This window comes from Excalfactoria chinensis, chromosome 6 (assembly GCF_039878825.1).
Source record: "Excalfactoria chinensis isolate bCotChi1 chromosome 6, bCotChi1.hap2, whole genome shotgun sequence".
Classification (NCBI taxonomy): domain Eukaryota; kingdom Metazoa; phylum Chordata; class Aves; order Galliformes; family Phasianidae; genus Excalfactoria; species Excalfactoria chinensis.
Window position 1 is genome coordinate 35,421,204 of NC_092830.1, and position 12,656 is coordinate 35,433,859.

The following is a 12,656-nucleotide window of genomic DNA, read 5'->3' on the forward strand; positions in this document are numbered from 1 at the left end:
CCCGCGTTAGTGCCGCATCTCTGGGCATCAACCAGGCTCAAACCCTGCGGGGAACAGGGCAGAAACCAACGTAACCAACACTTCCCCGGAGTTCGGAAGAGTTCGGCAGCGGTCCGGGCTGCTCCGGCTTTTAGACTGTGTGATAAAGAGGAGCGCGCTGCTTTTATACACAGCCGGTTCTGAGCGGGACGGACGCTTTCCTGCAGAGTGAGGCCGGGATGCGCTCAGCTCGGGAGCTGCGGGGCTTTCCGTAGCGGAGCCGTTTGGCCCCGTCCGTGCCGGGAGCAGCGCTCCGAGTGTCCCCCGCTTCTCGATGACGAAGGCGGGGCTCTCTCCGCCGTCCAGGGGCTGCCCTGTGCCGGCTCCCCCCGGCCGGGCGCAGGCCGCTGGCTCCGCCCGCACCACATGACTGCCGTCGGTAGAAACTTTTCCCGTCCCGCGGTTGGAAAATGGCGGCGTAGGAGCGGGGCTCTCGCATCCCCGCCCGCTCCGGCCGCCCCAGCGCCATGACCCGCTGGGTTCCCACCAAAAGGGAGGAGAAATACGGCGTAGGTGAGGACCCTCCCCGCCTCCCCTCGGGCCCCGCGCCCGCCTGTTGCGCTGCGGCGCTCCGCGAAGTACGCGGGGATCCCCCCCCACGTCCGCCGGGCCCGCTCTGCTCCGGGCCGGGGGCTGCGCTGGGCCCGGCGGGGCGGCCGCTTCCACGCCGCCTCAGGTGGGCTGTGCGGGGAGAGCCGGGTCGCTCCCCAGCGCTTCTCTCCCGGCCCTTGGCCGCCCTTCCCGCGGCTGCCGGCCGGTGGAGTTGAGCAGTTAGTGCGGGAGCGCGGCTCAGCCCGTGCCGGAATCATCCTCGAGCAAAAAGTTACAGCTTTGTGTTGTTTCTCCCTCACCCCGCCATGAGCACCACTTTGGCTCAGACGGGTTTCTCTTCCCGGCCTCGCCCCGTGCCCCTCGATGTGCTCAGGCTTCCCCGCTGCTGCCCGTGGATCCATGTCGCCCTCGGCTGTTTCCGTTCCCCGGCACAGAGGCGGATTGTTCTCGGGCTGCGGGAGGCCCGGCGTGGTGCTGGCGGTGTTCGGTTGGGATTGGAAGTGTTTTGTAGGGACTGAGGAGGAGAAAACTAGCAGGAGGGAAGGGAATAATAAACCCGCGTGTTCCATCGGGAAATAAGAGATGGAGTGTTTGCACTCCGGTGCAGTGTTGCACTCTGGATTGGGAGATCAGTTGTGCATAGCCGCAGCGTGAGCTGGTGTTGGAAACCTGAGTACACTGCAGGGCATGAAGGGTGTTGGAGGGTGATGCCTCAGGCTGGAGGTGCTCCTTAGGGAATGATGATGTCCTGGAGATGCTCTGCTGTGTGAGAACAAGGAGTTGTGGAGGCAGCTGAGTGCGTTGAGATAAAAGCTTTGGTTATCCAGTGTGGGAAACTGCATTTGTAGAGAGTGAACATTGGTATAATTAAAATAAAGTCTTTGATTTGTTTCATAGAGCACAGGGTCACTTTTGTGTTGGGAGTGTGCTGGAGCTGTAAGCCTTCAAGAGGCTCAGTGTGCTCAGCAGAGGCTCATTCTGCACTTCTTGTTTGTCTGCTGCTCTTGGGAGTTTTGTCATCTTTCGGTCATAGCTTTGCTATTTCTATGATGGTTTCTTTCTTTTCCTTCGAGTTGGCTGAGTGGGATGATCTGTAGTGTCTGAGAAATACTCTGATGAACTGCGGGGTGTGAGAGTTGAGACACAGATTAAATGGGATTTAGAGTTAATGGGGTGCTGCTAGTCTCTGTTATGCTCCTAACAGCACATTGTAGCCTCTTCTCTGCATTGCTGAATTTCCTTCTGAAGGAGATTCATATTCTGCTTGGTAAATGTATTTTACGTGTTCATTTGTAGTTAAAAATGGGGGCTTGTGTTCCCTGTGAAGCTTCTGGTGTTCTGCTGCTTTGCCACTTGCGAAGCTTCCAGGTTGCAGGGAATCAATGCAGAAGTCGCATAGTCCCAGAGCAGCAATGGAGAAGACTCTGTTAAGGTGAACATCCTAATAAAAGAACGTTGTCTTCTCAACTGTTTGCCATGCCCAGTGCTGGAGAATGACAGCAGAACAGCACTGTATGACAGCAAAGCAGCAACTCCTGTGTCCTCCAAGCAGGGCTGCTAATGGAGCTGCCATCCATCTCTGCAGGGCTGAGCTGATGGAGCGTATGGGCACTGCAGTGAAGAGAAGCAGCAGTCAGCATGAGGGTGTCATTAGCTGTGGGTTACGCTGCTTACCTTGTGGGAGAGCAGAAGTGTGTCTGTAAAAGCCAAATGTTTCTATGTAATGCATATATAGCTTTTTTCCCCGCATTAGATTATCGTGTTCCTGTGCACAACTGACTTCTCTTAACATCTCAAGTCCCGAAGGCTGCTGGTGGAGTCAATTACGGAGACACTGGGTGCAGATGCTTCAGGAAATGCTCTTTCTGCTCAGCTATCCCATCCCACAGTGCCGGGTTCCCAGCAGCTCCTGCATGCCCAGGATTCACGCAGGGAGCAGCGCATGAGACTTATTATCTCAGAGGGCAGCCGTGAGCGTGACTCAGCTCTGCTTCCTGGTGGGGCTCTGAGCATGGGGAGGCGGGATGAGGAATGGGTGGGGATGGAATAGCATGAGGGACGTATGAGATGAACGTGTAGGAAGAACTCAGAGCAGTCAGGCACTGACATGCAAAGGCTGCCCAGGGAGGTGGTGGGGTCACTGTCCCTCGGGGTTTTTAGGATCTCCAGAGATGTGGCACTTCTGGGCACGGTTAATGGGTACGGTGGGGATGGATCAACAGTTGGATGGAGGATCCTGGAGGTCTTTTCCAACTTTAATGACTCTGTGACTTCTGCAGTTGTTGAGCCCTTTTCCTTTGTTCTGCAAGCTGCAATACGAGGTAGAGCTGCAGTATTCCAGTATTTGTGGGTTGCTGGTGTGGTGACTGGGGGCATTGGAGGTTCCCTCCCTTCTTTATGAAGAGTTAGTGGTCTTTGCCTTTGTACTCTTGCCTTAGAATAGGAAAGCATTTGAGGAAGTTAATGAAGATGCATCTTAGCGATGCTGTTCTGTGAGTGAACATGGGTTCTTCCTAAGGCCAATCTGTGCACCATGGATTTATTACAGCAGTGCTGTGCTGTGATGTCCGGAACCAAAAGAGTAAAAATGTGCATATGCTGTATTTGCTTGTGTGCTTATTATTGCATTGCTACTTTGACGAAGCATGTGCAGATTCAGCCTCTTGAGACAGCGTGCCCTTCTGTGTGCCATGTGTGCTTACTTACTCCTAAGGGAGCGGTCAGAAGCAGAGTTGCAAACTGCTGTTGCTTTGAGAGGGGGTTTACCAGAAATATGTTGTTTCCTTATTCATTTTCTCACATAGGATGTTATGAAATCTGTGTGCATTCCGTGTGTGCGGTCACTACTTGTGCTGCATTTATTTTTAGCTGTAGCACTTTTGGCCCTCATTTGAAATATCCTGAGATAAAAGAGGTACCAGCTTCTATTTCAGCCTAATGAAAAGGTGTGGTGACAGTTGTGAGCTTCAGCTGTTTGTCTTTATTGCTAATCATTTCTCTGCTTCACAGCTGCAGGTGAAAAACCTTTAGGGTTTGCAGTGGGATCAGTTAATGAGCAATGCGACTTTATAGGGATGGTAAACTACCTTTCATGCTTGTCGTCTCTGATCTGAAAGGTTCTTGGAGTTTTTACAAGAGCTTTTAAAAGTGTGCTGGTTGGTACCATGTAACTCTCTGCTATGGCTTTGCTGTAGGCTTTTGGGATGGAGCAGCGCATTGCTGACTAACAGCTGCCTGCAGGCACGATGCTGAGCATTGGCTGGACTCTGCTGAGGTTTGGGTTGCTTTGGGAGTTTATCCGCTGTGAATTAACACTTCTGTTCCTAAAAGAGAGAAGAGGAGGGGGAATTTTCATACAGTGAATTTACATACAAACCATACAGTGGTTTTACGCTTCATGTCATGCACAGGTATGGAAGCAACAGTAGGACAAGGTCCCGGTCAGAGGTTTTACAGGAAGAAGCAGTACATACCTTATCAGTTTCTTTGGTTTTCCTGTTTGTCCGTTGCTTGCAATGACTGCTTGGTTTAGCTTGTTATTATTATTTTGTGTTTATTGATGTAAAATAAATACATTTTATGTATGGGCAAAATTTTTAGGAATAGGGGAAGTAAACTGAATGCAATTTGAAGCCAAAACAGCGTCTCCAGGGAGCTTGTCCCTCAGCTTGCAACTGCAGGCTTAAGCATATTTGGGAAATACTTGTGTTTCTGGAGACTGTCCCGTGTTGGCTGCTGACCACATGCCTTTTCCAGCTCTGCAATAGTCCTCGAGGACCGAAATCCAATACGTCTTGTTAAATACCTGTGGATGTGTCTAACTTAAGATAAATAGCTGGAAGCCGACCTAGATGAATGAATCGAAGCTCCAATGAGGAGCCAGTGCTAATGCAGTTGGAAAGCATTTACTCCGTTAGCAATAACGATCTCATGTCTGTACTCACCGCAAAGCTGAAAACATGCAAGGATGGCTGACCTCAGTTTCTATGGAATGGCCTCCTGTCGGGGTCTCCTTGGCATGGAGGTGGGCCATTTATAAACACTTGTGACACGGGGAGCAGCAGTTATGGAACATCCCGCTTTACCTGCAAAAAATGAACCATCTCTTGAAATATTTCTTCTGCTCCATATAGCTCTGTAACTAACATGAAATAATTACATGGAGAACTATTATGTGCAATTATATAACTGTTCACATAACAAAAGAGACAGATGGATAACCGGAGTAACTGTTTGGCCACCACACTTGCACTTTTTTCCTAAGGTGTCTAGTATTTCCTAGCAGTGCTGCTTTGTTTGGGGTGCTGTTCGTGTTATTTTAGCACAAACCTTTGTATAAAATGTTTGCAGAGGTTTCTTGTAATTGATTTCACCGAGGGGAGCTGGAATAGCAAAAAGCCTTTGTGTTACCCAGAAGAAGAAGCTGTGGAGGGTTTGCTCTGTAATTTAGGGACAGGAAGAAAGTAAAGGTGTACATGAGCAGTGTGTGCCTTGTAGGAGCTTGGCTTCTGGGCGCTGTGTTCTGGACAGCTTCACAACTTAATTGAGCTTGGAGAGACCTTGATCAGATCCCAGATGAAGCCGCACACAGCATTTTGAGGAGCACAAAGTGGGAGTGCTGGGGAAACGCTGTGTGCTGGCAGCAGCAAACTGTATTGTTGTCCTTGGATAATGGATACAGTGCTGGAGATGGTAAATTCCTCATTGATTGCCAGCAGAGCTGCGTGGAACATGGCTCCTGAACCACTTGGATACGTGATGTCTGAAAGTCCAGGTGGGAGGTGAGGAGTGTACAGACCACAGCATGCAGAGAGACCGAGTGCTGCGGAGCACCTGAGCCCCTCACAGCTCTGAAATGCTCTGTGTTCATCTTCCTTCTTCTCCAAACAAAGCACGGAAGTACTGACAGCTCTAGATTTGAAGTCCTGCATAGCAAGGCAGCACATGTTAGGGAGCGTGGCTGAGCCTTGGGACTGCCCAGCTCCCAGGGAAGGGTGCTGATGCCAGGCCAGGAGCTGAGCATGCCCAGACTGAGAACACATGGTTTTAGAGGTTTTCTCTGATTTCTGGGTTGATAATAAAAAATATTAAGGAAAAGAATTGCAAAAGAAATAAGTTGCCTCTTGATGCTGATGGCAGAGCTTGAGATACCTTAGTTGGCTAAAGGGGCTAAATGGAAGGGAGCTTAGTTGGTACCTGCCTTTCTAGCAGCCCGCCTGCCTGCCTCCCAGCTGGTGCTTCAGCCTGTAACACAGCCATCATTGTGGCAGCTGGTCTGCAGGCAGAGATGTTGGCAGCACGGAGTGGGCTCAGGGAATGCGGCTGGGTGCTTTTATTGGGGAATTAAGTTGTCTCCGCTCCAGCTTGGTGTGCTTGTAGCATTTGGTGTATCAGAAACCAAGTGAAATGAAAGCAACCGGTAATGTAAAAAGTATTCCTGTAGTGGACTTTGGGACAGGAAATATCTCAGCATTGAGCCAGATGGAAGTAGCTGACGATATTTGAGTTTCCAAGTCCTGACACAGATGGTGAACGATTTAAAAGTACGCGTGCTTTCAAAAATGTGCTGTGCATATGACTCCAGTGTGCAGAGCGTGACCCCGACATGGCTGCAGCTGATTGAGGTGGTTACTGGGAATGCCGTCCTTACAAATGCTGTCCTCTAAAGGAGAGGTTGTGCTTTTGAAGACTACATAGAAATAGAGTTGAGCGTATTGTTTAGGTCAGGGAAGTTATAGATAAAGGGATGGGTGATCCTTTAAGCTTTCTCTTGACTAAACCTTAAGCTGTTCTCCCCAAATAGGAGATTGGACAAGCTTGATTTCTCTATATTTGTTCCTACTTATTTGTGGTCACAATGGAAAACGTTACCACTTTTGCTGTTTGTTTCAAGCAGTCTCTGGCTCACTTATAATCCAAAGCTCTGGAAAGTAATGCTTATATTCAAGCCTGTAGGATGTGCTCTTATTTATAACCCTACAGTCGGTGATGCTTATTTCAGGTCTGTAGTTTGCTCTGTGCTGTGAGGTGGTGCTGCCTGGTGTGCAGCCCTGGGCTGAGCGAAATGGGCTTACAGTACACAGCAACACATGAGAGCCTGCTCATGTCCTGCTTACACAGAGAAATAATAGCAAATATGACGTTTTTAATATCAGAGAAAAGAGCTGCTGTGCTGGTTGCAATGTGCAGCAGCCAACTCTGGGCCCGTCAGGGATGCTTTTTGCTGCTGACAGTCCATCTTCTGTCCACGTGTGACTTTGGTCAAGTTTTTGCTGTACTTCTATGTCTCTTCTGACACTGTTCACCAGGCACAGACAGACCTGCGTTCTCTGACTTCCCGGCTGATGGGAGCAGCGTGCCCACAACCAGCTCAGAATTGTTGTAAGGCTTTGACAGCTGCTGTGTTTGTGGGAATTGGCTCCTTTGTAGGGTGAGCTCAGAGATGTGACAGAGCACAGGGGGCTGGGAGCAGTAGGTGAAGGCTGTTTTCCCAGAACATTCTGCTACTGAGATATTCTGGTGGGAGTAGAGAGCAGATATTTGTGTGGCACGGAGGTATTTGTGAGGCAGTCGTTTCCATCATGTGTGACTCCAAGTGGGATAAACAACAATCCCTGGAGTTTTGATGGAGAGCCAGATATTCTTATGGTATTTAATATTGCATTTTGTTTATTTTTGTTTGTTGGTTTTTGTTCTTATGCGTTTTACTGTCACTAAGAGTCTATAGGGATTAAAAGAGAAAGGCATTGCTATGGGTAGCATAACTGCTGCAGTTACTTTAGACTGGGTGGCTTCAGTGCTTGTCACTACTGTCCGAAGAGCTCAAGAGCAGTTGGGGGGGGTGGGGGTAGGGGTGGTATGGGTTGTGGGGCTACTTCTGTGGTTGTGGCTTTGGGCTTTTGGACTCTGGTCTGATGCAGTCGATCCATTCTCGATCTCATTCCTGGGGTGCTGGCACAGGTAATGTGTGCTCTGGTGGCATCGAGCCCTTTGGCTGCAGCTTACGGAAGGTGCTTCATTAGCAGCCTGTTGATGAGGAGGAAGCATCTTTGAGAAGTGAGGCCTGGAGGAATGCCTGAAGCGATTTGCTCTGAGCTCTGTGTGATGAGCCTTATTTATTAAAGAAATAAAGGCAGTGACTTGGATATAGCCAGATCAGCACATTCTAAAACAGCAAGGAGAGTTACTCAGTTGTGGTATTGTTTACATTTTTAGGAGTTTTGTGTGGGTTCAGCTTGTGTTTGAGTTTCCAGTTGCAAGTATCCTTGAAATGATTTATGAGCAGATTTTTATCAATAACTTGCTGCAAAGGAAGGAGGCCTCTGTATTTACAGAGCTGTGGTAACTCTTGATTTAAATGGTTCAGATTGGTGACTCACTTGAGCAAACGCAGAAAGCATTTGCAGTCCAGTTCACCACAAAGGTGCACTGACAGCTGGAGCTTACCAAGTTTCATCATTTAAGCAGCTTCAGTGTCTTCTGGGCTGCTTTGGAAACCATCAGAGTAGGATGGTTGTCCTTCAGCTTGCATTGGCCATTGGCACTGCTGGCAGCTGTACAGTGTGTTCCTGGCAAAGGGAGCCAGTAGTTGGAAGGGTGCTGGGGACATAACGTGCCAAAAAGAAAGCCAGAATAGTTTGCTCTTTTCTTATAGCAGCTGGTTGGAATAACAGTGAATGTTGCTTCATTCATTGCATGCTTCTCTACTGCAGGTTGACCTGACAGTCTTGCTGGTGCTTCCTGTGTCTGTGCTGGCTCTTGCTGAACCCTGGACAAAATGGGGACTGAATGTTTGTGGGCATAGCATCACTCATTTAATTGATGGCTTTTGGGATGTAATTGGGAATGCTGAAAGTTAGTGGGTGGCCATCAAAAGGCTGCTCTGATCCCCAAGGTGAGTGCCACCACCAGCATGACCTCTCAGAAAGGAGGGCCATTTTCCTGCTGCCTTCTGCATGCAGCAGCAGATGAGTAACAAGTGCAGAGTATCATTGAGTTTTCCTCTTGACCCTGAGGTTCCAGGTGCAGGCTGGTGCTGCTGGAGGCTGGGGCTTCCCAGGTGTGTGGGCTGGGAGCTGCTTCTGACCTGCCCAGGCACGTGGCTGTGTGCCATCACCTCACTTGAGATGGAATTGGGCTGGATTGACTTGTTGTACTAGGCTGGAAAAAGTTGAAGAACAATTGGATTAGCCTGTGGTAAAGTTATGCTTTACAGCTGTAAATCTGGGATCCTATTGATTAGCAAGGTGGGGGAGCAAGCAGATTATTTTGTTCCTCTGCTGTTTTGTGCTTCCAGGAGGTGTGTGTAGTTGATTTATGGAGAGAGTAAAATGCAATTCGGAGTTCTTAAAGAATGGGAATCCCCTATCAGTTACATTTTCTTCTCCCTGCTTCTTCCAGTGCAGACATCCATCAGCGTGAGCTAAAAGCACCGTCCCTGGGCAGCAAGGGGGACAGTGGCTGAGCAGAACCGCTCAGCAGGGATGCTGTGAGGCAGCGTGGTGCTCCAGATGGGGCTGAGCCCAGAGCCTGGCCTCCAAAGCCCCGAGTGAATCAGACAGAACCTCTTTGTTAGTGTTAGCTGCCAAGCCAGTTCTCTTGCTTTTCTGAAAGCTGCATGAGTCATGTGCTTTCTTATTGGTTTAGAGAAAAACAATTTTTCCCTGTTTTTGCAAAATGCTGCTCTTCTAATGCATTCAGCACTGTTTGATGGGTGTCCTTGGTTGCATTTTTGCATTCATTCCTGTATGCATGACATGCAACTTCAGGGGAAGTGTCACACGTTTCCTATTTCTGCAGTGGAAAAGAGGTTGGTGGATCAAACTGCAGCTCTTAGCAGGTAATTCTGCCTCTCTGGCTGCTGTTTCTAAGAAAGCAGAGCAAGCTCCTCAGGGATGATTTGCCTGTGGATCCCTGCTCTTTCCCTGTAGTTCTTGCTGCTGGAGGCAGCTTGAAGGGCTGAGAGACAAATAAGCTGATAGTAAACAGAAACAAATTGAGTGAGGTCTGATGTGTAAAAATCTTACAACGCCCTTCCCCTGTCCACAAGCTTTCCTGAGAGCACAACACGGGGATCTTGAATTTGTTGTTTTGCTTTTCCTGGTAGAAATACAGGGGAGGAAGAACAGAAGGAAATGGAAGTTGTTCCCATCACCCCACCGTCGCCTTGCTTCAGGCTCTTTGCTCTGCATCATCAGCTCCGTATTGCAGTGAAGAGTGTCTTGCAGGGGCCATTTTTTTGCTAACTGTTTCCTCAGCAGCGCGATAGAAGTTTTATTGCGTTGAACTTGATTTTTATAGTCCATTGAAATGACTATTAAAATATAGCCGTGACATTAAGCTCGCTGCTGCAGAAATGCTCAGGAAAAGACACCCTCTTCACAAAAATATGTTTGGTGAGATAGAGACCTGCAATAGCAAGGGGAGAAACTCAGCCTCAGTTGGTGCTCCAGGAGTGCTGTGTGGGCTGTGTTTGTCAGAATCCTCGTGCAGATAGAACGTCCTTCTGTCTGGATTTTGTGCAGCACCAGCAGAGAGCTGAAAAAAGGTATTGTCATAAAAGAAAATCTCTGCTTCATCCCATAAGCAGCAGGTGGTGGGGAACTGGCTGTGTCCAGCAGCCACTGCCAGCCCCATACCCAGCTTGCATTAAAAGCAAAGTGCCCAGCAGTTTGGGAAGTTACATGTCCTGCCTGAGCAGCAGATTGGTAGGTTCAGTATCTGCAGGCTTTGGCAATGGGAGTTTGTGTTGATTTGGCCTGGAAAGTACAAAAGGGCTTACCAGGGCTTTACACCTCACTCTGATACAATCCCTCTTGTAAACTGGCTTTAAAGTGGAGTTTGTGGGATGTTTGCACCTGCCTCCGTCATTGGAAAGGTAATTGTGAGCTGTGCTGCTCTATTTGGGACCTTCTCCAAGGCTGTGGGTACTGTTGGCTGAAGCTGATGCTGATGCCCTCTTGTGCTTGGCCACAAGTTCTTGCTTTCTCTGTTTTCTCTTTGCTATATTATTACTTTTGTTGGTTATCACTGAAGAAATGCCTGCTTGGGTCACTGATCTTTTGTGCAGCCTCAGTCTGATTAACTGGCCTCTGTTGGCTCCTGGCTGGCTCATACGCACTGCATCCTGTGCCAGCACTGACCGTAAGCTGCACGAGTTCTTCCATCCGGTGTTTCCTCAGGATATGTTTAACTCATTTCCTCCTTCCTCATGCCCAGCGTGTATTTTGATGTGTTTTATGCACAACAATATCAAAGAATTTGGGTAGAGACCATTTCAGGTTTCACCTGTTCAGCACTTACTGGTTGAAGCATTCAGAGTGCAGATCAGTTGGTAAAAAGGAGGATGGAGAAGGCTGGCAGGAGCTGGCATCTTCATCAGCTCCGTAAGAACAAGTGTCTGTCTTCAAGGGTGAGCAGAGAAAAAGCCAGAACTTGAATGACTCTTAGATAGGTCTAGAACTCCACTTTATTTTGTTTTTAATCATGTAGAAAGAAGTGAGCATCTTGTTCTCTCCTACGTGAGCTCTGCCTGGAGGATGCAGCAGCACAGTACTTAAACTTCTGGAAGGCAAAATAACTTCAGTTTGGTTTTTTCTTCTATTTCTTTTTTTTTCCTGGATTTACAAAGTCTCTTCAGCTTACTAATTCGTGCTGGGTAGTGATAAGAGACCAGATGTGTTGCAAAACATCTTGCTCCCCTGTGCTGCCATCTGTTCCACAACCTGACTTAGTGCTTAGTGATGCTTGCAGCTTGGGTGGCCCTTGGCTGGCTCAGCCAGCATGCTGAGATTCACCTCTAAATTCAGTGTGTTCTTGTGCACATCGACTGGCTCGTTGCAGTTTAGATGACAAAACAACTGAACTATGATCTCAGCTTGGAGAAACCAGGGATGAGGAAGCAGAGGGTGACTTCAGTAACGTGGGAAGGTCTGTGCTTGGTTGCCTTATAGATGAGGCAGCCATCCTTAGCAAAGCTTAGGTGCAAATCCTGATCTGTGAAATTATTTTCTTGTTTCTTCATTACCCTCAGCTGTGATAACTGGAAACATCCCAGGGTAGGTAATGGAGATCTAAGGAGTCACTACAACAGGGAAATCCAACGCTTTTGTGTAGATAAAAAGGAGAAGAATCTTCAGGTTTCTTCTGTGTATCCAATGCTAAAGATTTGCAATAGGCATCATTTTTTCACTGGTTTCAGTTTGCTTTTATGGAAAAGCATTATTGTGCGTATTGGATTTTTTTTTACATGACCAAATAAAGCTGATAATATGTTAAATATGTTGTGTTTTTTTTCCTCTTTCCAGAGTGTAATATGTTTAATGCAGGCTTTAGTGCCAAATAATTCCTGGGAATATTACACGGTAACATTTTGGTGCCATCTTAAGCAATCTCAGCTTTCATACAGAGGAAAGCATTCTCAGTACATACTGATGTTACCTTTGTTTGCTTTTTACCATTTTTCCCCTTTCACCTCTCTTTCATTCTTCTGGTTTAGCACTCCTCATTTCTCTAATGCACCTGGATTAATGAGCGCAGTCCTGCAGAGGTGTTTGTTTTATATTCTTTAGTAATAAATGGGTTTTAATGCAATTACTGTAATGCCCTATTCGTTGTTCCTCTCTTTATCACCTCCTAGAGTGGAAAATTTGTGCATTCTGTGCCCACACTAATCTTTTGCTTTTGACATTTCAGTACTTTTGTGTAGATCTGCTTCTTTGTTGCCCTGGAAGGAGGGTGAAGGCAGTGATTGCTACCAGCTGCTTGGTCATCATGGCTGGGATGGGAGCTTGGCTGATGAGCAGAAATATCTCTGCTGCTGAAACATAGCTGTCCTAAGCAGAGAATGGCAGTGTACGAAGGAGAGGTGCCTTCGGGTTGCTTTCTGTCACTTCTAACTTTGCATTCTTTTTGCTTGTACTTTTCCTGCCACTTTGGTTGTGGTTATTGAATCTCAGAGCTGGAACTCCAAATTGGCTGACAAAGATAACTAATTTGCTCCGCGTCCATGTCAGCCTTGTAACAGATCATACTGAATCCATCCCCTGCTTGTTTTGCTCACTGCA

General features: G+C 47.9%; 1 protein-coding gene across 2 annotated transcripts in view; it reads left to right on the plus strand.

Annotated features, from left to right (window-relative positions):
- The first annotated feature begins 402 nt into the window (after nt 1-402).
- Nucleotides 403-12,656, plus strand: part of DOCK1 (dedicator of cytokinesis 1) — a 229,115-nt gene continuing 216,861 nt past the window's right edge. For both annotated transcript variants that reach the window (XM_072339424.1, XM_072339425.1), the window contains exon 1: nt 403-552. In XM_072339424.1, coding sequence (XP_072195525.1) covers nt 507-552 — 46 coding nt within the window. In that variant the 5' untranslated portion in view covers nt 403-506. The remainder of the gene's footprint in view (nt 553-12,656) is intronic.